The 26,783-nt window shown below is 39.4% G+C and overlaps 4 protein-coding genes across 6 annotated transcripts in view; all 4 read left to right on the forward strand.

Annotated features, from left to right (window-relative positions):
- Positions 1-4,798: 4,798 nt before the first annotated feature.
- Positions 4,799-10,222, forward strand: hoxb9a (homeobox B9a). Its single transcript, XM_076996894.1, has 2 exons — positions 4,799-5,547; positions 7,976-10,222. Exons 1-2 carry the CDS (start codon positions 5,034-5,036, stop codon positions 8,209-8,211), a joined length of 750 nt encoding a protein of 249 aa, XP_076853009.1. The 5' UTR covers positions 4,799-5,033; the 3' UTR covers positions 8,212-10,222.
- A 4,983-nt stretch (positions 10,223-15,205) lies between these two features.
- hoxb8a (homeobox B8a) lies at positions 15,206-18,062 on the forward strand. Of its 2 annotated transcripts, none has more exons than XM_076996896.1 (2): positions 15,206-16,154; positions 16,983-18,062. In XM_076996896.1, exons 1-2 carry the CDS (start codon positions 15,731-15,733, stop codon positions 17,297-17,299), a joined length of 741 nt encoding a protein of 246 aa, XP_076853011.1. In that variant the 5' UTR covers positions 15,206-15,730; the 3' UTR covers positions 17,300-18,062. The 2 variants fall into 2 exon arrangements, with proteins under 2 accessions (XP_076853011.1, XP_076853012.1); XM_076996897.1 differs by having other exon boundaries at positions 15,209-16,154; positions 16,986-18,062.
- A 1,186-nt stretch (positions 18,063-19,248) lies between these two features.
- On the forward strand, positions 19,249-23,945 carry hoxb7a (homeobox B7a). Its single transcript, XM_076996898.1, has 2 exons — positions 19,249-19,773; positions 23,217-23,945. The coding sequence occupies exons 1-2, from the start codon at positions 19,341-19,343 to the stop codon at positions 23,483-23,485; spliced, it is 702 nt and encodes a 233-aa protein (XP_076853013.1). The 5' UTR covers positions 19,249-19,340; the 3' UTR covers positions 23,486-23,945.
- Positions 23,946-25,593: 1,648 nt separating this feature from the next.
- The window catches only part of hoxb3a (homeobox B3a), a 52,991-nt gene continuing 51,801 nt past the window's right edge, over positions 25,594-26,783 (forward strand). For both annotated transcript variants that reach the window (XM_076996900.1, XM_076996908.1), the window contains exon 1: positions 25,594-26,048. The gene's annotated coding sequence lies outside the window, so the exon portion shown is untranslated. The remainder of the gene's footprint in view (positions 26,049-26,783) is intronic.

Below are 26,783 nucleotides of genomic sequence, written 5' to 3' on the forward strand. Positions count from 1 at the left end.
TATTAATTATGTATAGCAAAAACAAATAGATCAGCACAGGGAGAAACAGTAGCACAATAACTTAAACACTTTTGTAAGAAATGCGAAGTTATGCTCAAATAGACACGTTTAAGAAATCTGAAATACCGTTATGGTCAGTTTCTATTCGTCAAATGGCACGCATGTTGTGGTTAAGCGTAACTGGATGTATATTATTGTTGGTGGTTGACAATTTGATTTGAGTTTGATACAAAAATAAAACGTTGTGTACGTGATCGTAGTGGAAATAGTATCCGTTGTCGGCCATTTTGATAGATATGACTTTACAAGTGTTTTGAGTTTTGTGTTGACATATTTCATGGGATGTATGTCGATGTAACTCACATAGAGAAACTGGTTCTGTCGTTCAGTTTTCTACTTTTCTAGTTCACCCAAGTGCACTTTTTAATTATTCAATGTGCATTCCGTTATCGGGTTTTGAAAGGACATTTCATATTTATATTTTACACGCCTGTTCGTTTTTGCACTTATACGTTCTTTAGGAATTTGATCTACACTATAGACAGGAGATTGATCTACACTATAAAGACGACAGATTAAACAGGCTCAAACTCAAAGGACGTTTCTGTATTTAAATTATGATCCAGTGCTGTTGAGATCATAACGTGTTTGGCATAAGTATGTCGAAATTTAAAAGTGAAGTTGCAAACAACATGATGTTTACGGGTCCAGTAATTCTGCCTGTAGAACACAGAGCAATATGCTATATGCCTTGATGAATAGCCTACCTGTGAAAGTACCGACTAACAGAAACGTTATGTTGTGCATTACCCTTTTTTATCTTAGAGAGGATGAAGAGATTTATCTTGTTCTGCATTTCGAATTGAAGCTATTAGATTTCCACAGTTTGAGGTTGTACAATATCACTCCGAGTTATTGTCGTAATCATTCTTCTATTGTTATACGTTAGGTTGCTTTCTGAAGCAAAGACAAAATGTTTTCTGTTATTATGCATGTTTTTTTTTCATTTTTGCCTGTGCTGTGGAGTTAGAATTTTAATGTCTCGAGTGTTAAGAAGAAATAATTCAAAACATGTGCGGATACTACGCACAAAATACAGCTGCTGCCCTTTTGTCTGAGTGAGAGTCTACGTCGTCTGTGCTTTTGGTAACCGCCATGTTTAGAGCCCATAATTCCCAACGTCATTGGCTAGGCAAACCTCCCTGTTTTAACTAGGGGCAATAGAGTCGCTTTTTATTACCTAGCTAGGCGCTTGTAGTCAAACGACAGGATGTGCTTGTGAACTTAAATTACTTTATACCGGTTACCTGCTTTGAACAATAGTCCGAAATTTAGGCGTCGTAAATTAATTAAACAATGCACGCCTTTTAACAAATCCCTTATAGAATCAATTTTCTGTATAATTCATTTGTGGTAGTTTTACTCTGCACTAACACACGATTCTCTACACTGAAATCCGAGTATGCAGCTCACTGTCTCCGCGCCTACTGGCGCGCGGCCAGGGCTTCGCCTTTGAACGCGCAGAAGGTCAAGCTGCTCTGTGATTTAGGTAGTTTCACGTTGTTGGGGCTCGACGTTTAATAACACAGGAACCTGAAACTGCCTGAATTACTCCAGTTGATACACATCAATGCTCTGGCATAACGAATTGCATTTACAACGACGATTTTCTCTACTGATGGACTTTAGCCAACGGATGCAAAATTGTTCCAAAGCCATCTTCTTCTATATAGCTAACCTGTTGCGCACAAAGGCCTGAGTTGACTTCTCCAGTACTTTACTTTGCGAACAGCAATTAATTTGCCACTAAAATATGAACCAGGAGCTTTTCATCGTGCATGTGCTGTAAATCTTCATACGTAAACATGACATTGGACTTTTTTTCATACTTACGCAGGGTTACTTTTACTCCTCGCGGGGGTGTTGGTGAAAATATGTCGAGCGCAAGTTCAGCAACTTCAATAAACTTAGCAGCTTCAAAAATCTGTTAGAATATATTTACAGCTATAACATCATTAATTGTCAGTTTAAAATGCCCACATAGTTAAATATACATTTTATACATTATACACTTTTATGCAATTCTGTGTACTTTAACAAAATAAAATCTAATAAATAAAAAACATTAAATTTCAATCACTGAATCCTGTCCGTTATTGGTAAGGTACGACCTAATCCTTCTTGACTTGATCTTCATCTGTAGAACACGTTCATCAGCGTCTTTGTCTATCCACGTACTAATGTGAATGAGTACCTGTTTTCACCGACTCTTATAGATGAGCAGCCGTCGCGTCACAGTTGAACTGATCATGTGCGATGTGTCTCTTAGATCTAGTTTTTATTTTATGTAAACGTGAATGTAAAATGTAAAATCCAATAGGCACTCTGGAATAACTTGTCCGTCAGAGAAGCTGACTGAGTGTCTCCCTTCCCAAATCAATCGACGTGTTCACATTCCACAGTTCATTATTAGAATTAGTGCCTGCACCGCAGTATTGTTGTTTTATTAAGTAGCTATCTCGCTGTGCTTCCACAGAAGACGTGAAAGGGGATGATAAACACAGCACACATTTGTGGCGACTAAATTCTAACTACAGTCACAATGTTGCACTATGATTAATAATTCACGCTACTTCTTGGTAATGTGGCGTGTAGTAGCTTGTAGCAATAGCAACGCTTAAACATGCAATCCCTTTGTTAACTACATTTGCCTTTACAGGTAGGGACAGAGGACACGTTTGATAATAAAATAAACATATTCGGCCTGTTAATATTACCGTTGTCCCAGACGTGATGAAAACAAATAGCAGGTAGCAAAGTACAACGAACGAGCAAATAAGCAAATAAATAAACTAGTCTTGCTGACTTTACTGTAGTGCAGTGAGAACCCCTGTAATGAGTCGTACAAAAAAACGTTATATTGACACCCTTTCCGATCGTTGACAGCTGCCCAGCGAAGCAGGGGTATGACATTCTCATAGTAGTAGAGGCTTTATGGAAGTTAACACATTCCAGGAAATGGCCCACGGACGCAGCGCATTCTAACATGGATGAGAGGTACAGGCCGCTCCGGAGGAAGATGTGTTCAGGAAGATGTACCTTACAATAAAACGTACAAGTCTAACCTATACGTCACCGTTACTGCACTAGGCTTTAAACCTGCTATTCAAGGGAAATCCCCCGCAACGCGCTAAAACGCAACTTTATGTCAGGGCGCATGAAATAGCCTACCTTTAGCTTCAAGAGTCACGAGCTCTTATATAAGTTCTACGAAGGTATTTGATTGGGAGACATTTTTTAAATGTTACAAGGGCTCAAGAAATCATCAAACTATTCTATTATGCGGACATTTTAACACGACATTAAATCTGCATTTAACTAAGAATGTAAATCTTGCATTATTATGCATTTGACTAATTTTATAATTTTTTCATATATTACAAATGACCACCAATATATTGATTATTATTAACTATCACAAACGCTTTCATTATTTAGGATGCCTTATGTTCTTATAACTTTAGGACACAGGTGCAGATGACTGGATTAAGCGCTTTAAGATTAGTTTGTAAAATAAATGCACATTAAAGAAGGCGAGGTATTCATTTGGCCTTAGGGACTTAGGTACTTATATACGCATGTTTTTGGTTTTCCTAACTTGTTCAAAACTCATAGCACAAATGTCTCTCATTATATAGCCACAATTGTGGGTGGTTACAGTAGGTGCATAAAATGAGCTCTCCTCCACTTGCAAAATTATTCTAAAATTATATTCCTAGTTTTCTAATATAAATGACTCGACCACTGTTATCAAATTATTTGCTTAGCTTTATTGTGTTATGCCTTGCCGAAGTATTTAGAAAATGGAAACACCTGATTAAAGCTTCAAGTGTGGTAATAATGTTTATATGCTCGGCGTCGTTGACGAAAACGGTGGAGGCCAAAACATTACTCTGATAACACAAGTAATGCAGAAAACGTTTGGTTATATATTTGACTTCAGTGTTTTATAATTCGCTGTACGACGATCGCAATTACTTTAAATGTATAAATTCTTTATAAAGTGAGTCTAAACCCTGTTTACGTTTTCTCGCGAGCGCGTGCATGGAATGCTACGGCAGACTCGTTTACGGTCCTCGCCACAGGCAGTATATCAGGTCTATAAAAATCAAAGCTTCCTGATGTAGTATTTTATTATGGTATTAAACGACCAAAAAGTTCAAGTAGTTTCTTCCATAAATACAAGAGGATTGTCGCTTGGCACTGTTTAACACACTCGTTAAGAAAAAATACTGTTAATTTTCCAATAAAACTCGGTATTATCTCTACACGCCCTGAATTTGCCTACGCCCTTTAACTAGTTTAGTGTACGACTATAAAATGTTTCTAAAACTGTTATAACCGATAAAGTTCTTGTTAAAGGTGCATGAACTTGAGAAACTGGTTGTTTTGTCTTCGCTTACACTCTTTAATGCCTTTTTGCCTCTTAAACAATTTTCTGTATGGAAGTTATGTTGCGATTAATATTATAAAACTTATATTCAGCATTAGGAATGCTCTTGGACATAAAAAAACATGCATCCTTTCATAAAGAAAAAAGATAAGCACATTTTTCCTCTTCTTTGTGGCCTATTACTTCACGTATTATACATTTTTATTCATATTGTCAAAACGTTGCATAATTTAAGTGGGTATTTCCCCGACAGATGGTAGATATCTTAGGATATATGGACACACTCCCATTTTGCATATTACATAAACAAGACAGTTTATTTAGAGTGGAAAATATGGATAGCGCAAGAGGAGGAGAGCTCCGCGCAGCCCCTTGGCGGATTGATTTACGCCCCATTGACTCTTTATCAGCCTCGCGAAAAAAGACTGACCAATCATTTCGCTCGAAGCGCACAACATAGCAGCCCGGCTCTACTTTGTTGGCGAACGCGTAGAGACAGCGTCGTGGAAAGGGGGGGAAAGCCCAGTTCTTTGGTACATGTTTTCCCTTCAATGAACCGTACGTTGTATAATGTCCGAGAATGTCCATTTCTGGAGCTCTAAGCAACTACTATGTCGATTCCATCATAAGTCATGAGGCGGAAGATCCTAGCGCTGCCCGATTTTCCAATGTACAATACTCCAACTCTCGGCAGCCGGGAACCGGGGAGCATCCCGAATTCCCATCGTGTAGCTTTCAACCCAAGCCTCCCGTGTTTAGTTCATCATGGAGTCCTTTCAGCCCCCACGCGCCCAACGGCTTACCAGCGGTCTACCACCCCTATATTCCAACGCAGCCCGTGCCTTCATCGGACACCCGGTACCTCCGTACATGGCTGGACTGTGCTCCGCGAGCAGAACCTCTACCAGGCCAGAACCAGGTCAAGATGGAGCCTCTTCTGGGACACCTCGGGGAGCCCCCTAAACTCGGAGGACAACATGAATATGTTTTGGAATCCTCTTCTGCTCGGGAGATGAATTCCGGCCACGGCTCGGGATTTGAAGACAGTAAGGACATTTGCGAAGGTAGCGAGGACAAAGAAGCACCAGATCAAAGTAAGTTATAAAACGAGGAAGTGAAGCGTCTGTAAACCTTTTAATGCTGTCATAAAAAGGCGAACAAAGCAAGCGAGACTCACTGCCTCTCCACGCAGCCAAGTTTGCTCATGTGGCAAGCAGCGATCGACAGACAGTGTATTGGCGTGTATGCTACGTTGATATCAGATTGTGCATTTTTTTTGCTTGCCATTGGTTTTAAAACCCGAAGCTATCTACTGGCACCGTTTGTTTTTTTGTTACTAATTTACTTTCTTCTTTCTCACCCTTGGGTTTGGATATGTGTGTATATGAATGTGTGTGTTTGTGTGTGACAACGCCTGTAATTCGCGCTTGAGCACACGTCAGCTTTAAGCAGCCTATATTCACCAATATATTTATTTTCTTTCAGATTCTCTAGTCCAGGTTTATACGTTTATTATAACTTAAAGTAATATTACAACTCATATATGCTGCTTTTTAATTTTCGTGAACGTTAAAAGCACATCGTTCACCCGCAGCCTCCGTGGAGTGTGGCTGGTAGTCAGTGCAAGTCCACAGTCATACGAGTATAGTGATGAGGACGACGGCGTAGCGTAGACATTTATATTCTTCACAGTATATCTCGAACATGGCTTTTTCCTCAAGATGAGTCTTACTGACACTTATTTATAGTTGCTCTCCCACCGGAGGGACAGCCTCCTGCTCCACTGATATCCCACACGCCTAAAATGTACTTTAATTTGTAACCGAGAGGGGAATGTATCTTGACAAACGGTTGTTTTAGATTTAGGAGGACTGACGTGGAACGAACATTGATTCTAATTCATGAAGTAGGCTCGATCAACACAAACACTAATGGAACGGTGTGCAACAGAAATCCCTATTGTGCTACCCTGGGCGGCGTTCCAGTATAAACTGTAGGAAAAGGCAATGAAGTTGCGAATTACATGCCCCACTTTGTGCTCGCAGCTGCCACGAGAGGCAAAGAAAGTTATTGCCCCCAAGTTTATTAAGTTACAAGAAGAGTCAACATATCCATTAATTGTTGTGTGTGGCCTCTCTGGGACACATGGTGCAAAAAGGTCTAGATGAAATACGATGCAATCAAAACGCAAGGGAATGTAATATCACGCTTCCTAATGTGAAAACCCCATTTTCTACTAAAACACTGCGATGATATTGTCAGGAGGTATTGCTATAAATGAGGCTGTCAACTTTCAGCGTGTTGTTTTTTTTTTCTAATGGACGTCGTGCACCTTAATGTTTATTGTTTGAGATTATGTTTCTCCTAAATAAGAATGTGGTGGCTTACACACCTAACGCATGCTTCTCTCGAGGCCGCGAGGCCTAGCTGATTGACACATGAATTAATCATTCCTGATAGGGGAATCTTTCTTTTCTTCTGGTGAAATAAACAGAATTGCGCCACGTGAGTTAGAATATTCAAGACAGCTTATGCAGTACAAGGTTGTGCGTTTGGAAGTGTGAGAAGTGTGAGAATTTACATGCGTATAAGAACAATGGCTGAATCCATGGAAGCTTAGGTGTCCATGTTATGCTAGTTTGTCACGCGAAGACAAGAAGTTCTCTGATTATGCGGTAAGGATAGCAGGAAAGAATCCAGGGCTTGGGAAGAATGTGAATCTCTTCATATCGCCCTTTAACCTCGGTGGTCCCAGTTTCGCTTACACCAATTCCCAGGTCGTATCAATATCCAATGTTTGAAACCCAGATAACAGGGAAAATCTGTAGCACGAAAAGCAGTCTCCAAATATATATTCCCAAAGGCAATTTAGTGGAAACATTTTTGAACTCCCATCTGCATTCTCGAGAAAGCCACAAAGGGACAAGTCGTCTAGTTAGAGAAACTCGTCCTTCCTAATTCTCTCCACATTTCTCCCTAAAAGGAGATACAATCTATGAATCAAACGCGACAGCGGTTTGGAACGCATTGCAGTATGGTTAAAGTGTTATGGGGCGAGGCGAGAGGGTGGCTAAGCCATAATTGGATCGTCGAGGCAGAGCTGAAATTCAAAGATTGTATCTTATGTGATGCTGTATTCAGTGTCATTGCACAGGTTCCGGACACCAATGGTTTTCTTGGAGCCGTCAAGTCCAACCCGACATGACCTGACACCCTGCCTTCTGATTAACGCGACATGTGTAGACTCCTATAAGAGAGCATGCAGCTATCTGTAACCTATTACGAATCGTTAGTAAACAAGAAAAGGTTCTAGGCCCTCTGTGGAATCGCATGTGTGCCTATAATGTAGACTATAATAATACATGTATATTATCCAGCCTTTTTACCGGGTGGGAGGGGGCGTATTTTAGTTATGCTGGCTGTCTGTGAACTCCAAGGTAAATCTAAACTGAAAGTGTTATCGTATTCTCTCCGTTAGCAGAATATTTTGATTTTAAACACTGATTGTGTTGTCATTTGCAGACGATCCATCGGCCAACTGGTTACATGCTCGCTCGTCCCGCAAGAAGCGATGCCCTTACACTAAATATCAAACCCTGGAGCTCGAAAAGGAATTTCTCTTCAATATGTACCTCACCCGGGACCGGCGACACGAGGTAGCGCGTTTGCTGAACTTGACGGAGCGGCAAGTGAAAATTTGGTTCCAAAACCGAAGGATGAAAATGAAGAAAATGAATAAGGACCAGTCCAAGGAATAAAGGCTCGAAAGGCCGAGCGAAAGGCTCGGTTCCCTGTCTTTTAACCCCGTGATAGCGAAACCGTGCTTACCTGTGGAGGGTGACTAAAAAGTGTTTGTAGCTTATGTTTAACTTTGTATTACAAATAACTCATTTCGGGGATGCAGAGAATCAGTACTTAAACATAAGTATTCTTACTGTGCTACATATCGCATGGCAACAACGCTAGACATTAACTGATTATAAAAATGAATTAATGTAACACATACCCTCTCATTTTTCCTTTGTTTTGAATTTTATTTCCACCATTCCCCATTAATGGAAGAATTTTCAAGCTACTTATACGGATTGTTAAAAGAAATTCAGAGTATAGGTATTATTGTTATGATGAGAGTTTTTTTTTCGCCACTAGGCGCATACAGCTGACAGAAATAGGTAGCTATTATTATTATTATTATGATTATTATTACTATTATTATTAGCAACATCAAAACTAATTGTAGTTTTATTCTTAAGAATTGCACAATTTCCTCTGTGCGATTTTTGAAGAAACATTCAGGTAGTCAATCATCATAAGGATATATCGAGTTTACTTTTTACTTTTGAACCTTTTTATGGTCTTAATACTGGAAAAAGTAAGTCATGTCCTCCTTAGCATTACTTTGATTATGTTTAAATCCATAGGGCAATCTCTTATTTGGTCAATGCACTAATAACATTTCTGTCCACTCACACAGAATGTTTTATGTAATTCTCCTGAGTTCAAGTTTGATATTCCTCTTCCTGCGCAGCTTTACCTCCTGAGTTTGACGTGGATATAAAACACACCCTGAAGGATGTTAGGCCAAACTGTGCTGCACATCCTGCATAGAAGTACTCGTACTCTGCATGACAGTTATAACCCAGACCTTCAGCTTTCTAGTCCTCCAGTAAAACGTTTTGTAAAAGCAGGATGCCAAACGTTTACGTATAGCCGTACAGCCACTTAGTCCAGTATTTTCAATGTTGCCCCAGTTAAGAAGTGAAGGAACGAATTAACTTATAGACTATATTTGCTGGATGTGTGTAAATGTGTAGTTAGCTTGTCAGTAACAGAATAATCCGTCCATAAATAAATGGAACATAACCTCAGCTGAATACAAATTCAGTCGCGTTTATGTGTATAAATGTTTACATACATTAACGCATGCATTGTATAGATTTAGTTATTCTCTTATGTGATTTTTAAAATTAGAAAGTAGAATTCAAAGTTCTTTTATGTGTGAATTTGGATTACAGTTATAATTTATTGTAAATACATTAATAGATTTCTTTTCAATGGAATGCCCTTTACATTGTATGAAAAGAGGCTTTGAAGAGATCTCATACTTGAAAATGCAGGCTGACGTTCTATGTAATTTCAGATATTGTTTACATGTTGTTGTTCATAATGCGTTGGGATTTGTGTTGTCAAAGGTAACTATTACGTTATAATGTATTTGTTTGCTTGACATTGTATTGCTTTGCTTGTGCTGAAAATTCATGAGTAGAACTTTCAAGTTTGCCTTTTCCTACTTTTTAATCAACTAAATTCTTGGGGTTTTCTGGAATATCGTGTGCGACTGTCTGCAGCGTTCAAGACTCATTCCAGTGCACATCATTTTGTCCTATTCCAAATTATATGACAGTGACTAACAGACAGACAGACAGACACACAAATAGACTCGCCCAGATGGACGCGTGCGCACACAACGCAACGCACGCACGCACGCACGCACGCACGCACGCACACACACACACACACACACACACACACACACACACACACACACACACACACACACAGTATATTTTGGCATGCTCTAATTATTCTTTATTCCCTTGATGAATTTGATGATCTTTAATTTAACATAATTCCTTCAATTCTGGAACACTGAATCACTATTTTAAACACGTAAACCGAAAAAGTAATTTTGTACAAATGCTTCTTTTTTCCTGCGTGTAACATGTACGTCAGATGCTGGACACGCATTAAAAGTTTACAGAGAACAGAGTCCGTCTTATTATTGTATATTTATAACTAGTGCATAATAGTAAAAAAATAAATAAACTAATGCCCATAACTATAAACTGGTAAACGCTCACATGTTCTTTCCCTAACATTGCACTGAATGTTACAGCTATCGACAGATTAACTAAAGATCTGATCCAACTAAAGTCCAAAATACAAGTTTAAGTTTCTGAGCCATATTTATGTATTTTACCTGAACATATGCTTTGTTCCTCCAAAATGGGTACAGTTAATGGCTTGACATACAACAACGTGCTTATAAACACAAACCTCTATATACAATGTAGATGTGAAGCCAGTGTGAATGTGTTATGGCCCTTATCCTCAGCTGACCTCTTCCGCTGTAAGTCAAGAAAAATGCTCTGTAGTTTTCAGTACCACATTTATTTTGTGCTGTAATGAGGGGCACGTGTTGGAAATATGCTAGCGTGCGTCGGAACATTTGTCTCGCATTGCACTGAGGAAACGTGCGAATCATATGTGGACAGCTGAAAGGATCTTCAATAAGTTCATCCTGACTTTCGCTTAACGGCTTCATTTAATACCGTTGTCCAACTCTAAACGGTGGTGTTTGAGACATTTGTTGCGAATAAGTAATTCATAGTATATTAACCGATATATTAACACCATTAGCACAAAAGCCCAATCTTCAATGTTTTACTTGAGTACAGTTATATCTAGTCACATTACACGTCACACTAACAGACAAGCTTATTTTACTATGTTTCCTGAACAATAATACTTTATTCTTGTATTCGAAATCAGTGGTAATAGACTAAATGTCAAATGTTCACATTTATACATTTGTGAATATAATTTTGAACAAAACAGAGTTAAACAAAACAAAGTGTTGTTTTTTTCTGTCTGTATAGCCTACAGGGTACTTCAGACGTTATCAAAAACAAAAGCATCAAATGAAGGTCTTACCAATGGGCTGTACGCCACAACATACTGTTATAATTACACATTTCTTTGAAGACAGAGGCAGTAGTTTTTGCCAACACGTGTTTCTGGTTCAATATTTTTTTTAATCAATTTACTTACTATATTACGGCCATACGTTTTTACTATCGCAAATCGATATTCTGATATTCGGGCGCCCAATCTGAGTATTTTCAAAGGAAACAAACTGCTAGAAAGGATGTGCGCTCGCGCTTTGGAAGAGGGAATAGGACGTCGACCGTCATAAAGAAAAAGAAAGAAAATTCAATTCAGTGTGCCGCAATAAAAGAATATGACTGCAATAAAACTTTATAGGGTATACATTTCTGAAGGTTAAGAACTAAATGGCTGTAAAGCAAACACTGCGCGGGAAAACGGAAAAAAAGCTTTCGAATTCCCAGTAATGGTTTGGCAGAGCAATTCGAAAAAGGCATGGGCTGTGGACAGGGAAGCCCGTTGCTTGTTTTACTTTTACCCTTTCTTACATTTGTCGTTTTATTGTTTGCAGCGTTTGTTGTTTAGGCCTCTAGATTCCTCGCGGAGTAGGGGGGCCTCGAGCTGTGGGATCTGGACTTCCAGATGAGAGTTCAGTCCAGCTCTCTCGACGCCCTGTCTTTGTTCCATTTCCGAGCGCGCCAGAGCCGCCTTATACTGGGGGCCATAAAATGACACAAAAAGGATTTCTGGCGAGACGTCTGGGATGACCAGCTTTAATTTGTTTACAGCCCTTGCGACCAAGCAGGGCTCCTCCATTTTGGTGCCTCACATCCGATTGTGTCATGGTGGGACCTGATACAATGGCCGGTTGCTAAAGAACAGCCTTTCTCTCTCTCAAAATGCGCGTCTTATCCAGCTCATTCCGCCGTTGCATTCCTTGTATAAACCGAAAGGGCAGCTTTGTTTTCAATAGTTTTCAGAGACAAAACTTTTTGTGCGAAATATTAAATTGCCGCTGTATAATATATATATTACATACATACATACATACATACATACATACATACACACACATACTCCAACATATAGGCTTATATATTTTATATAAATAATTCATAATAATATTCTAAACTATTTTGACCAAGTCGCATGTATAAAGGATTTGTTGTTAATTTATTTAGATTAATATTGAAACATTTTCAGATTTTCAGATTTGAATTCTGGCAATTAGAAAACATATCAGTATTAAAGATCAGTTGTTCAAGTGATTTAATTTTATTAAAACGTATCGTAAAAAGTTATCCATAACGGCAGTTGTCAATAGCTGTCGTAGACCTATAACAAGGGATACGGCCTACTTTCGTGCATTATTTAAAAGTAAAGTCCTGTGTAAAAACAAATACAGTGATGGATAGTGCATTTATTTTCCACAGGTAGCCTAACTGTAACTAGCCACTGTGGCCAGATAGAGCTACTTTTGCAAATAAAATGCATTCAATATAAAATGTTCTAGGTTATACAATAGCAACAGCTTTATCTGCCATCTTTGCTTAGTAGGGTGTTAAATAGATACCGACATAAAAGATTTTGTTGGGCTGCTTTTGGATAAAAGTTATTGTAAATATAACATATGAAAAGTCCAGATTGTACAGTTCACAGATTAAACTGTTTCAATATATATATAGATATATTTAGGGTCTGATTCTTTCATTGACTAGCATGTCTAATTGTTTTAACAGGACCCAGGAAAGATAACCTACAGTTTATATCGAATTCCTTGTTATGGAGAATTAAAAATAATTACTCAGCCCGCTTACATCACTGAATTTGCACTTATGGAGCTGTTAATACGCTCATTTCGGGTTTATGCTTGTTGTTTATAGAACCATTAGGTCTTACACTTCCGTCCCACAGAGGCTACGTTTCCTCTTGGTATAACGCGTAACGGCCACATGATGGCAATGTTGTTCTATCAAAAAGAGCAGAAAGCTTTCTCCCCCCCACAACAGGAATTCATTGAGGCCTTAGAAAGTGTGTTTTACACTTGACTAAAATTAGAGCCACCGCAAGACGAATGTCTTTCAACCCCCCCTTTTTTATTTTTTCATTTGGAGTAGAAATATGTAGGCTACGTGGGGCAAAAGTGCAATTTATGTGAAGCACTGCGAAATTAAGTATGTAGGCTAAGGGATGTTGCTACAAATATGGTATGTGGATGTGGTAATTAGGTCTTATTTTATTTCTTATATATATATATATATATATATATATATATATATATATATATATAAAATATATATATAAGCCTACAGTATATTATAAAATTTCAGAAAATAATGAAATATTAACTTGGGTAAAGATATACAGATAGTAAGAATTGCAGTGTTAATCACAAGGTTTACAGAGAAGCAGGTCGATTCGGACAGAGGTCCTTCATCAGCTGTGCACTTCAATAATAGCAGTGATAACGGGAAAGATTAGGCCAAAAACACTGAAACAAGAAACATTTCATATTTCATTGTTTTATTGATGAAATGCTATCTACCGTTCATTGTACAGCAAGTCAATAAAACAAATCAATAAAGCATATAAATATTCTCTACTAATAAATATTCTCTCAAAAGACCTTAAAAATATTCAATGTTCCGTCTTCGTGAAATTACTGAAAATAGTCGTGAAATAAATGAAAATGAGTCTTCCGATTAAGCTTTGGCTTTTAACATGCTGTAACCAACAATAGATTATGGTCGTTATACATCCAGATGATATTAATACCAAGTTTCAGCCACACAGATTATTCTGATTTTAAAGAAGAGCACTGTAAGAAAAAAACATCACGAGTTTTTACTGGACATATGATCATATTTGAAAATTGAAGCTATTTTCTTTGTGATATAAAATATTTTGTCACGTCGAATCGTTAACATCAGACTACTCCCTGCACATTAAAACATACACGATGCAGGCTACACGGGGCTTACACAACAGTGACGCTGAGATATTGAAGAGATTCTTCATTTTTTTCTCTTTTGTCTTTTTTCATTTCTTACTTTTAATGGGCATTTATATTTTTAATATTTCAGAAATTATGAACATAAATAGCAACATAAAACCATTCAGTCTGATAAAGTTTTAATCCGAAACTAACGTTAACCTTTCATCTTTTTTGACGGATAGCTCATTACAAATTACTTTAAAAGAAAAAAAAGCGCAATCATTCTATTTTTGCTCGTGCATACAGAATGAATCCAGGCGTTAACTCAAAATCCGAATGAATCAATCAACATCTGGCAGGGACTGTATTTTCAGTTTTTTTTTTCCTTTATAGGTCATCAGCATGTAAACCAGTCCAAACTTACGTTATCATCCAGCAGTTTTCTTCAGTACAACCCTGCGACTAAATTTAAGGGTTTCTATTGCTAGTCATAGCTTGAGCGTATGGATCTCGGAGCAAAAACGACAATTAAAACCTTTAACATTTCTGCTCTCGTGAAATTACACCGAGCGAAGCATTTACTGCCCTGGTCGTGGGACCTCATAAAACCCTAACAGCTTTTTTGATGCACGACGTAAACAATAAACAGGCGATGCGTTTATTGCGTTGTATAGTTTGTCCAACCATTTACAGACACATTCTCGATTACGCATCCTGTGCATTTCATTCTTGCCGTCTTAACACGTTTATGTTTTTTTTATATATAAAGGCTTAAAACAATGTTATCAAAATATTTCACATGACTTCCTCGTTTATTTTCGAAACGCGCGTCGGCTGTCGAAGATGCTTTGGCTAGATATTTAAGAAAGCAGTGCTTGTTCAAACCAATACCAATTAAATAGTGTACTTCTATTCGCTGCGGCGACCCTGACATTTTCAAAGGAAGGGACACTACCTCGTTAGAGTCTTGGGTATTAATGATTAAATTTGTAGCCCTCCAGGTTGTCTGTGATCAGCATCCAAAAATCAATCTTTCAATCGGAGCTTTAGAGTGGCTCAGTTGGGCAGGGGAGGGGTGAACGCTATGTATTTGATCTGATGCAAAGCGGCAGATTTCTCATTAACTTACCCGCTTGAATATATTAATGGGCATATTCTCCCCTCCTCTCCCACAGCCCCCCCTTCTCTCTCCCCTGCTCGCTCTCTCCCCACCGTACCCTTTCTCTTTTACTCTCTTTTTCATTCTCTCACTCCCTCCATATCAGAAGCTCGCAGAGCTGTGATCGTGTAGGGACGCAAGAAGCCAATGGGATGAGGACTCGATAATAGATGCAAATTATCATGAAAGGACGCAGCAAAATATGAAACAACTTATTTGGAGCGGAGTAAATCACAGTAAACTGTTTGGGAACTGGCACCCTGTACCGGAATTGTGATGCTGGATCTCCTGAACGGCGCGTATCAGTGGAAGCTGAATAGCTGTGGCTTTAAACGGGCTGTTTAAGGTATACAAACACAAGTCAACCACTGCTGGAAATCAGCGTCTGTCGTGGCATTTGTTTCTTTTTGATTCAAAATCATCGGCTCTGACAAGTCTGTCCCTGGCTAACAACACGTTGACACAATACAATCAAAAACAGCCCCCACATCAAAAACAGCATCGACTGCAGCAAAAGATGAGCTCATATTTTGTCAACTCACTCTTCTCCAAATACAAAAGTGGAGACTCGTTACGTCCTAATTATTATGAGTGCGGTTTTGCGCAGGACTTGGGGACTAGACCCACCGTCGTATACGGTCCAGGCACCGGGGCAACTTTCCAACATGCCCCACAGATTCAGGAGTTTTACCACCACGGTGCGTCCACGCTCTCTGCCGCTCCTTACCAGCAAAGTCCATGTGCCGTAACATGTCACGGCGAGCCAGGCAATTTCTATGGTTACGATGCACTCCAAAGGCAAACTCTCTTCGGTGCGCAGGACGCCGACTTGGTCCAGTATAGCGACTGCAAACTCGCCGCGGGAGGCATCGGCGACGAGACGGACAACACGGAGCAGAGTCCGTCCCCTACGCAGCTGTTTCCCTGGATGCGACCGCAAGGTGAGCCTCGGTAGACAGACAGCTCTGCCAACTCTCTCATAGCTTGTGTGTTTGTGTTGGTGGGAGTGGGATAAAACTTAGTAAGCAGCTCGAAAAATCTCCGGGCAATTTAGTCTGAGAGCCACATTTCCTGTGTACGCGCGAGAGAGGAACAATAGCGGGTTTTTTATTGTTTTATGGTGTCCAAAACTTGTGAATCACTTTACAGTTTATTGACCCTGCTATAGAAAGAGGAGAGAAGGAGAGAAGGAGAGAAGGAGAGAATGAGAGAGAGAGAGAGAGTGAGTAAGCGAGAGAGCGAGAGACAGTGAGAGGAAAGTACTATTATTTTCCTTCTGTCCTTATGTGTGAGACTGGCCCATAGCTGATCCGTCAGTTCTCACCCCAGTCAAAGTTTTACTGCAGCTTTTTTACGACTTACAGTGATGTTGGGTCTTATTTCGCATCGGGGTGGCCATTTCGCACAGGTTCTGTCTTTTATGGCACTGCACATATGAAAGGACGTTAGCTGTCTTTTGACAGTTCCGGAACCGCTTCTGATGTGCATATTAGTGAATATTCGTGTGTACTTGTGTATTTCTTTGTGATTCTTTGTGCAGTGGTCATTTCATAACTGTTTTGGAGAGGTATCCGGGGTACATCCTACCCATAAACGGACAGTGTGCTTGTACTAGTAGCTAGATTAGCAAAGCATTTGAATAAGGTTTAATATCAAACAAGCTTATTATAAACAATCAAGTGACTATTTCCTATTTTTCAAATGTGCAGGTTTACTGAACCATTTTGAACTGTTTCTAATTTCTAATGTGTTTGACCTTGTTTTGCCAGTAGCTGCCGGACGCAGGCGAGGACGCCAGACCTACAGCCGCTACCAGACACTCGAGCTGGAGAAGGAGTTTCTCTTCAACCCCTACCTGACGCGCAAGCGGCGCATAGAGGTGTCGCACGCCTTGGGACTGACCGAACGGCAGGTCAAAATCTGGTTTCAAAATCGGCGTATGAAATGGAAAAAGGAAAACAACAAGGACAAGTTTCCCAGCAGTAAGTCAGAACAGGAAGCGATCGAAAAGGAGAAGCGTGAGAAAGAACAGGCGGCCGGATCACAGTCGGCAAGTGAGGACTGCCAGAAAGCGAAACAAATATAGAGGGCAGACAGCAATCAGGAACGCGAAAGTTAAATATATATATACATATATAAAAAGGACGTCGAGACGGCGGAGAGAACGTAGCGTGAAAGGTTTGTCGAATAGACTTTTCAGTCTACGACGGGTCAATGCTTATCTCAGTCGATGGGGAAAATAGATGAGCGATGGTGGCAAAAAGGACTCTAAATCAATGTATGACCACCGAACTTTATGATGACGAACGAAATGAAGCATTTTTACTTTTCCCTAATGTTCAGAGAGTAGGCCAAGTAGCGTCTAAACTAGCCTCCTTTCTTCGTGGAATAATTATTGTGAAAACTCGGTTTCTATTGTTAGGATTTTGACATTAACAATTACCTTGGCAGCTGTATAGTTCTTAAGTTAAATGGTGCACTTTTAACTGTTCTCACTTATATGTTATGATGAAGTAGCGATTAATGACTTCCAACAACATGAAACTGCCTATTTATGCCGTAGAATGTCTTTTTACACCTCTTTAGTTTTTCTCAAATTGATGGTATTTTGTTGTCTTCCTTTATTGGGTTAAGCATGCACACAGTGGATAAAATAAATAAAAATACATTTAAAAGGATGTCATGTGACCCATCGTTTACTGTGAAACAGATTTTTGTACTGTATTCGTGAATTAGTTCTTGGAAACTTGACGATATGCTTTCATTGTTCATCATCACTTTGTTCTATTGTCTAAACCTGGAAGAGGACGAAAAACTGGGCACAATAAAGTTTACAAGCGAGAATTCCTGTCAACATTGATGTTCTCTGCTTCATTTACCTTTAAGGTGTACACATTAGGGACCCTATCACGAACATTAAACTGTACCTTTAGGCCGCGAAATATTTTATTGTATCACTTCAAAACACATGAAATACTAAGAACTGGGCTACAAAGTTACATTAGTGTTATAGTTACAATAGTGTTAACGATAACGAACAAGTGTGTCATGGACGTCACAAAATGTGAGGTTACAGCACTATTTGTGTAGGGGTGAAATGGCATGTTAAACCACAAATCAAACGTCTGACGACTATTTTGACATACTAATAATGTAACTCGATAACGCTACCAACTGGAATCAGATACTTCTCTTCACTATCTGGAATCTACATCTGGTCACCAACATTAACCCAGTTTTGCAGAGAAATGAGTGAGCTTGTGTTTCTTGAAGACATGCTGCCCTGTGTCAGGTGAACTGGTCTCTCCAGCGTTTATAAACGCGCTGCGAGCACTTCACTTATTTACACAGACGCAGGCAGACAGACAACAAAAGACACCCTCCTCCCCCGTACACAAACACTATTTTGAAGCTGAGGTAAAGGTGTGAGTTGTGGAAAAAAAGGCTACTTGCAATGCCCTGAGCCAATATGTCGCCGAGGAAATGGCTGGTTGGTGGTGATAGCTCCTGCTATAGGGATGCTTTGAAGCAGAAATATCCTTCAAGTAAGGGCCTGAACCATTGTGCCTTATGGGGGTTCTGGAACAGACACACCCGAATGTACACACACAGCACAGGTTTCAATGATGACGTTCGGGGATTCGCTGAGAAACTGCGGGGAATATCTACAGTGTCTAAAATCGATGCTGAAATAAATAGGTTTTTTGTTATTTGTGTGGTGTCCACCGAGACACGGGGAACAGTCCTAAATCTGAGGAGCGAAATGCCATATATTTATGCAGTTCAAGGTGGTTTATCGCTACACATAGCGGCAGGCGATCACAGAAACCTAGGATACTACGTAGTCCATCGATTTTTATGTTATACACTGCCTTTCTGTTGACTGTGGTTATCCTTGTCCGTAAGTGAATAATTTAACGTACTTTACGTGGATGGTCAGTGGTGTACAGTTTTTTTCACCGTGAAACGGAGCTGTGGGAAGTCTGGAGTTCATTGGATGATTCGTCATCACGTGTCAACCATCACGTGGTCGTTTTGGAAAAAGGGGTGATTTTTGGTGTAAATCTAAACTGTAATTCCATAATATATCATTGGACCTCGTAAAACAGACACTAACCCCCCAAATTATGAGTTCACTATATTATGCCAACGCGTTTTTTTCCCAGTACCAAGCGGCGAATTCGGTCTTTCCAACGGGCGTGTTTCCTGAGCAAACTTCTTGCGCCTTTGCGTCCAGCTCACAGCGGGTCAGCGCCCATGGCTCAGGAGCGACCGGTCCGCCGTTCTCTACCTCCACCCCCTCGTCCTCCGCCTCTCTACCGAGCTTGTACACTAACAGTGGAAGTCTTTCCACCCGGAGTCAAGGCATGTATCCCGCAGCATATGGGCTGGGGGCCGGCTCTTTAAACATGCGCTGCTCGCCATTTGAGCACCCGACTCTACCCATGATGTGCGCTACTGACCCTTCCAAGGCGGCCAGCTGTGGCAAGACAGACCAGCGAAGCTGTCATCAGCACAACGAGGACAACCTCCGGATATATCCATGGATGAGAACTACAGGTCTGTGAGAACTTCTTTTTTCTAAAGGACATGCTTTATGTGTGTCTGAGGCGAAGGGAGGGGGTGAATGATTACAAAGAGCCTTCTTTAACTGTGGCATGGCGAAGTGGCCAGGGACACTTCCTGTACTCAGCCTAGCAGCGGCTGCTCGAGTCTTTAATGGATATACAACGACAATAAAACCATAATTTAGGACCTGTGCATATGCATAAGATGCCGTGTTCGTGGAAAAGATGGTTGTGACTGTGCACGCGCGAGCGCGCGCGCGTGTATGAAGGGGGTGTTAAACTGCTTTTTTAGCATTCGGAAATGCCATGGCTGTCTAACTTGTTCGTGATGTTTACAATTTGGTCGCTTAAACAGTTAAAGCATTTCCAGACAAACTAAACAATACTTTTTCAACCACGAAGCTAACGCAATATGTGACATTAAGACATGTACATTTGTAATTTAAAGTTTGTTGTTTCTTAGTTTTTACTTGTAGGCTATTAAGACTGGTTGATAACTAATAGTGTCGGTGACATGTAGGGAGGATCTTATGACGTAGATGTGTAGCCTAAGTTGGACATGGCAGACCTGGTGCGTCATCTGTCAGATTTTGTTAAATTACTATTTATTATGAATATTATTAGCAGTACTATGTAACGGAAGGTCAGGAGCTTATATACTTAAAACGCTGTGTGTGTGTGTGTGTGTGTGTGTGTGTGTGTGTGTGTGTGTGTGTGTGTGTGTGTGTGTGTGTGTTTGACAAGCATACTCGGATTTGATTATCAAATGTTTGCCACATAAACTATTGTACTGTATACATTTATGGCTTTTGGTTACATCGTTTCATTTATATGCAATTTCAAATAAATACGTTGGGTGTAGACTGTCTCACTGGAAATTGAAAAAGTGTCTGACATGTTCTCGCCTAATTATTTTTGTAAGCACTCAGGGCGCACTCCGCGAGTACCAAAGTTCCTATCAATCAATTGTCAAACTTAAGCGCTCCTCCTCTTGTTAGCCTCCGGCGTAAAAAGAAGACAACAGCATAAATAGTTTTGAGATAGACACTTTCTCATTAGCACGTCGTATGACATTTACTAGCAGGTAGGCATGTTCGATGTTAGATTTAATGACATAAATTCCACATGTCCTTTTAAGTCGTGTCTAAACTGTTAATATCGTTGAATGGCGGGTATACCTCAAACTCTGGTCTATGCAAAATTAATAAATGAAGGCATATTTTACACTGCTTTGCAGATAGGCCGTTCGCCAAGTTGGCAATATAAGCAATACTTTTACTTCATAAATCGGGATTCAATTTCAAGCATAATTTCGTCTAGACTCGTGCCATAAAATGGAAGCTCAGAAGTGAGACAAACAAACATTTGATGGTTCTTCTCTTCGGGTTCAGCTAATGAGATTATTCATGATAAGCCAAATGTTGTTTATGACCCTGTTAAATTGCACATAGAGTGAACTAGACAGATCCATCCACTAAACAGCAGACGGCTACACTACAGTGGTAAGGTGGGGAGGGGCATTTATTTTAAGCTACATAAAGTACGGTACACTTTTATTATCTGCTTTCAAATATTGCTAATATTGTAGTGATTGACAGTTAAAAAGTATACATGTAGAAGCCAAATTCCTCCCTTTTATCCTTCAAATGGTACAGATGAAATATTGATTAATCTGAATCACAGTGCTTCTGTAAGTTGCTGCACTGACACACACACACACACACACACACACACACACACACACACACACACACACACACACACACACACACACACACACACACACTTTCTATTTTCCGTTTATAGCCTTCAGTACAACACACTTCTTTATTTTTGTTGTCTTATTCTGCAATGTCATATCACATATATCTCTTTGTTTATCAATCAAATGTTTATCAAACATTTGTACTGCAATGCATTTCACGTTTGCAAAACGTATGTTCTCGTATTTCCCTTTGTATCTCTTTTCTATTCCTATAAATGTTTAATCCCTTTATATAATTTTATTTAGCTAGTTCCATACCAGTAGGCTAATCACATAAGTGACACGTCGCCAGAGACGGAAATAAGAACCTCACTGACCAAGGAGAGCAATAAAAAAGTTCAAAAAGCGCACAAACGTAAAGCAGACTCCATTTGTTGACGGTCTGGTCAAAGCGGAAACGGGAGGAGAGCAGTCTGGTTCTCATCGGCTAGGACACTGCACCACACCAGCGAGATTTCTTCTCTCCTCTAATTCTCTAAAAGTAGCGCCTCACCAAGATGGATACTTGAACGCTTCACCGCCTCTGCGTAAAGGGAGAAGACCGTAGTGTTGACTTTGTTCTTATTTAAGAGGAAGTCCAAACGCCCAGCTTTTCTCGGGAATGTGTCTTCCATGTGCGCCGGAGAGAATAATGCACACACGATCCAAGGGGATTGGCAAGCTTTGTCTCTGTATTTGTTTCTTCAAATACGATTTAGTGCTACATTTAAAATCACAAAAACTACAATCAGTAATCCAGACAAGCATCTGTACGCGTGTCTGTAAACTACTGAACGGTGCAACACTTGGCAACTGTACAGTAATGATGCATGATGTTTCAAAAAATATTACACTGCCTAATACGCGACTAGTATCGCCATAGTTGCTACAGTAAAATAGCCACGAGGTAAAATAATATTTGTCTGAACAACGTTCACAGAAAAAAGCAGAAACCAGCATTATAATTTTTTTTGTCTAAAACGTTTTATTTTAATGCATGATCGCTCTGACTTATATCTGTTTATGCCCCTGTTGGGCTGCAGGTTCAGATAATGTAGATCAAAATCAGGAAACTAAGATGCCCAAAACGAATTTGTAGGTACAAACCACAATATCGCATACAGGGCATCATGACTTTACAAAGGGTAGGCTAGTTGTTAAAAATCTGCTCATGAAACACACACACACACACACACACACACACACACACACACACACACACACACACACACACACACACACACACACACAAGGAATAGTACAATTTGTTGGTACTCGATATGCATATTGCTTCAGCTTGGAAATGAAATACTTTTACTAATTTCCATGCATTATTTTAAAAAGGTCATGGGATGCATACCGCCCTTCTAACTTAAATTATTCTTAGACAAAATCACAATTCTCTAGTTCCTTATCATTATTCGTTTATTTCACATTTCACCATGTGCAAAGAAAAATCCTGGCCGAATTGTGTCACTGTATTATCATTTTTGAGCCTATGCGAGTGTTCGTATGTGTTATTCATCGGTTTTCCTTTACAAATACCGCAATATGTTACGATTTATTATTTAATATGTTTGTCTGTCGTACTTCCTGATATGTCCTATGCACACCATGTGATATTTTGTTCAACGATGACTTTATGACTATCCCTAACACTTTATATCTTGTGTTATGTGTGTTGCTCACAGGTGCCGACAGAAAGAGAGGCCGTCAGACCTACACGCGCTACCAGACACTAGAACTGGAGAAGGAATTTCACTTCAACCGATATCTTACCCGGCGACGGCGCATAGAGATCGCGCACGCTCTTTGCCTGACCGAACGACAGATCAAAATTTGGTTCCAAAACCGACGGATGAAGTGGAAAAAAGAGAACAAGACAACAAACCCTAGTTCTCCTGGTGAGGAAAAAAACGGAGGGGATGAGGAAGAGGAGGACGACGATGACGAGGAGTAGCGCAAGAAGATTCCAGACGGAGGAAATTCCAGACTCCGAAATACACAAAGAAGCTGCGCAGTCTTCTTAACCTCGTGATACACTGAGTAAAATAAACTACCTACAATTTTAACGCGCTTTAAATGGAAAGACCATACCTACCTGTGTATTATTTTAGACTCCTAAAAGCACTAAACAAGTATGCATTTGTTCTTTAAATGATGCCTGATTTCGTTGGTTACAGTATAAATGAATGGGCAAGCTGTTATTACTTAAAAAGGGAGACTTTGGACAGCATTTTGATTTTGCATTGTTTATTATAATATCTACTTATTGTGTTTTAAGCGTATCTTCTTATTTGCAGCATATATGCATTTTGAAATGTTTTGTAGTGCACATTACTTGTACAGTGGACCATAAGATATATGAATTTTCGTGTCACGAGAATAATGTCAATAAAGATGAAAATATGAATATTTCAGTTCCATTTATTGCACTCTGCTCTGTTTTTTTTCAATTAAATTATTTCACATTTCACTTTTTCAGTTATTTTTTCGTACACGTCTTCACAAATGTATCATAAATAACAACAGCAACAATAATAATACTAATACTAGCTTTTGATATGTGCTTTGTTCAGCACAGGTTAAAAGACGATAGTATGATTGCAAAGCATGTTACAAAGCATGTTACGAAATTAAAAGTGTTTAAACATCGCCTTCTCTCAGAATAAAAACGTATCGTTGTCTACTAACTGTGAAATAGTTTACCTTGAATCTAGAACATGTCATTTTGGTTTTTATTTTTTTACTCTAGACTCTCCTTATGTCAGGCCCGGAAGTAACATGTTTGCCACTCCGTGAGACCAAAAGACTGTAGTAGCAGGGGCTGTAAACTAATGTGTTTAGTGCATCAATAAACAGGCCGGAAAACGCCATAAAAAGAACAAAAAGGAGACAACAGAATGGGAAATAGGTCCTGCTTTTCTGGGGTCAGTCCGTATGGCAGCACTGGATGTTTAATTAACAATAAAATAAAGTTTTCGTTTTTTATTTTAAATTCAGGCTTGTTAACCAGACGAACTTTGGACTTTGGGACTAAAATCTAACCACGGTCTATATGGTTGAATGACCATTATAATATATTTTGTTCCTTAACAATGCAATAACAATTTTGTTGTAGGTCTATGGCGAGATAAAAACTAATTATGTTAACTAGCGTTTATTAATTTATTTCATTGTAATGAATGAAAAAAAATCTTATTGTTATTCTTATTGTATATTTTATTATTGGTCACATGAATATTGAAAACATAATCTATTCATCTTTATTTTTATTTTGGAATTTCGCTGTTAACCTAGTGTAGGACCTAGGACTAGTGTGGTTCAGGTTTCATTCGTCGGTAAGGATATGTGTACCGAAACGGATGAACCTGCTTGAATATTTTGAAGATTAAATCCTACATGTGTGTGTGGTTTCTTGCTATATGATGCCATGACATTTTTTCTCTTCCACCAATTTATTATTAAGTGTAGAACAGTAAAACAAAGCGGCCTAGTAGGCTATTAGCTGACCACAAACAATATAGCCTATCAGCTTATAAAGTTACGTACCAGTCATTTATAGTGTACTTGCATTCATTACGTTAAACTGTAGGACTAGGCTAATTTTGTATTGGTGTTAATTGCTTTACGACATTTGCGTAGCCTAAACATTATTGGATGATAAGCAACCACTCTGCCAATTCGAAATTTCTGAAATCGGAAGAAAATGTATATGCTCACATACCGTTTGCATTTAAGCAATGCTGAACATTTTATGGACATACCACAGTAGAAACACGATTCACTTTTAATCAGTCCACGAACAAATATCTAATTACTGCAAAGCGTTGTTTGGGAAATTAACCCCAAAATGGCCTACTTTATATTTCAAGCTTTTGTAAAAGAAAAAAAGATGGCGACTGCAAAAGCACGGCTGCTAAAGCAGTCACGAAGAAATGCAATAAATTCCTTGTTGTTTTATGAAAATTTACAACTTTGTGATAGAACTTTATGAGTGCCTGGGTCCTGGGATTGGCCGAGGATGGTCATGTGGATGGGTAACCGTGAACATGAACTTTTTATGATTTCCCAAGTGGTTATATTGCAGCATTCTTTTGGCCGCTGCATCTTATGAAGCTTCTCTGTGTCCTTTAAGGGCTCGTGCTCTACTTAATAGCATGTTTTAGCAAAAATACTATATGCGTTTAAGCTGGCGACTCTGTCTGCCGGTACAAAACATGGAGACCAGCCTCCTTTACGCTCCGCTATGCTAATGTGGTCGCCTGTGATTGGGATTTCCGCAACGATGAAGAGTCTGACTGAGATCAGGACACGCAGTAGGGTCTCATCTAATTTTTCATACGGGGATCCGACTCCCGTTGACAAATGTGCTCGAAACGGATTGAAGCGATGGCGCTGCTGTCATCGTCCGGGCTTAGCACACACGGTGGGACCGAGCTGGGCACCGAGGCTTCCCAGCGCGAACAACGACGGAGGGCTCTCCTTACGGTCCGGCTCTGGCTGACCAATTATCAACAAAGGTAGGGCATGCTGTCATTCCCATAGAGTCGGTCTATTTTTGTTTTAGATAAAAACTAATTTATCTAATAGGTAGGCACCGGTGAGACGCGCACGTTAGCTATATATTAAAATGAAACAAAAGAAAACACAACTAGACTGTAGCGGACGCGTGGCTTATGCACCAAATCTTTAAATCTATTTTTTTTTTTCATTCAAGGTGCATCAGTCGTGTTTTGGACGTATTTACCCGTGTTTGAAGCCTTTCTCTGATTTTTAAGCATTACAGAAATAAAACACGCTTGTATTTATCTCGTATATACAATTTTTATAGTGGAGAGAGAGCGAGTGGTCGGTGATACCGTGAGAGGGGTTTGATGGACTAGCCTTTTTGCCAATCATGTCATAGCTCTGTTTTCCCGTGTCACTTACTACGTGGAATGCTTAATCAAGGCGATGCACGAGACAATGCGACATTCCTTTACGCACTAGTTAAGGGGCTGATACAATGTTAAAATGGCGAAATATAGTTGGTAATAACCCAAAACACTTACACGGGAAACTATATGTTTATATAGTGAGTAGTTTATAGTTAATATATATGTATATATATATATATATATAGTTAAACGATTGTCAATTCTTTTTTTGTAATTCTGCAGTCGTGCGTCAAATATACCCAAGGTCACTTCCGTAATGCTGCACCAAACACTTCCAGATCAAATCAACAGATCCTCCAGGTTATCCTATTGACATTA

The sequence above is a fragment of the Brachyhypopomus gauderio genome, chromosome 2, assembly GCF_052324685.1.
Source record: "Brachyhypopomus gauderio isolate BG-103 chromosome 2, BGAUD_0.2, whole genome shotgun sequence".
Lineage (NCBI taxonomy): Eukaryota > Metazoa > Chordata > Actinopteri > Gymnotiformes > Hypopomidae > Brachyhypopomus > Brachyhypopomus gauderio.

Excerpts from the sequence above, each read along its gene's own strand:
- hoxb9a (XM_076996894.1), top strand. The coding sequence starts at position 5,034 with ATGTCCATTTCTGGAGCTCTAAGCAACTACTATGTCGATTCCATCATA. Across the intron at positions 5,548-7,975 it reads CAAAGAAGCACCAGATCAAA|ACGATCCATCGGCCAACTGG; the intron begins GTAAGTTATAAA and ends TGTCATTTGCAG.
- hoxb8a (XM_076996896.1), top strand. The coding sequence starts at position 15,731 with ATGAGCTCATATTTTGTCAACTCACTCTTCTCCAAATACAAAAGTGGA. Across the intron at positions 16,155-16,982 it reads TCCCTGGATGCGACCGCAAG|TAGCTGCCGGACGCAGGCGA; the intron begins GTGAGCCTCGGT and ends TTGTTTTGCCAG.
- hoxb7a (XM_076996898.1), top strand. The coding sequence starts at position 19,341 with ATGAGTTCACTATATTATGCCAACGCGTTTTTTTCCCAGTACCAAGCG. Across the intron at positions 19,774-23,216 it reads TCCATGGATGAGAACTACAG|GTGCCGACAGAAAGAGAGGC; the intron begins GTCTGTGAGAAC and ends TGTTGCTCACAG.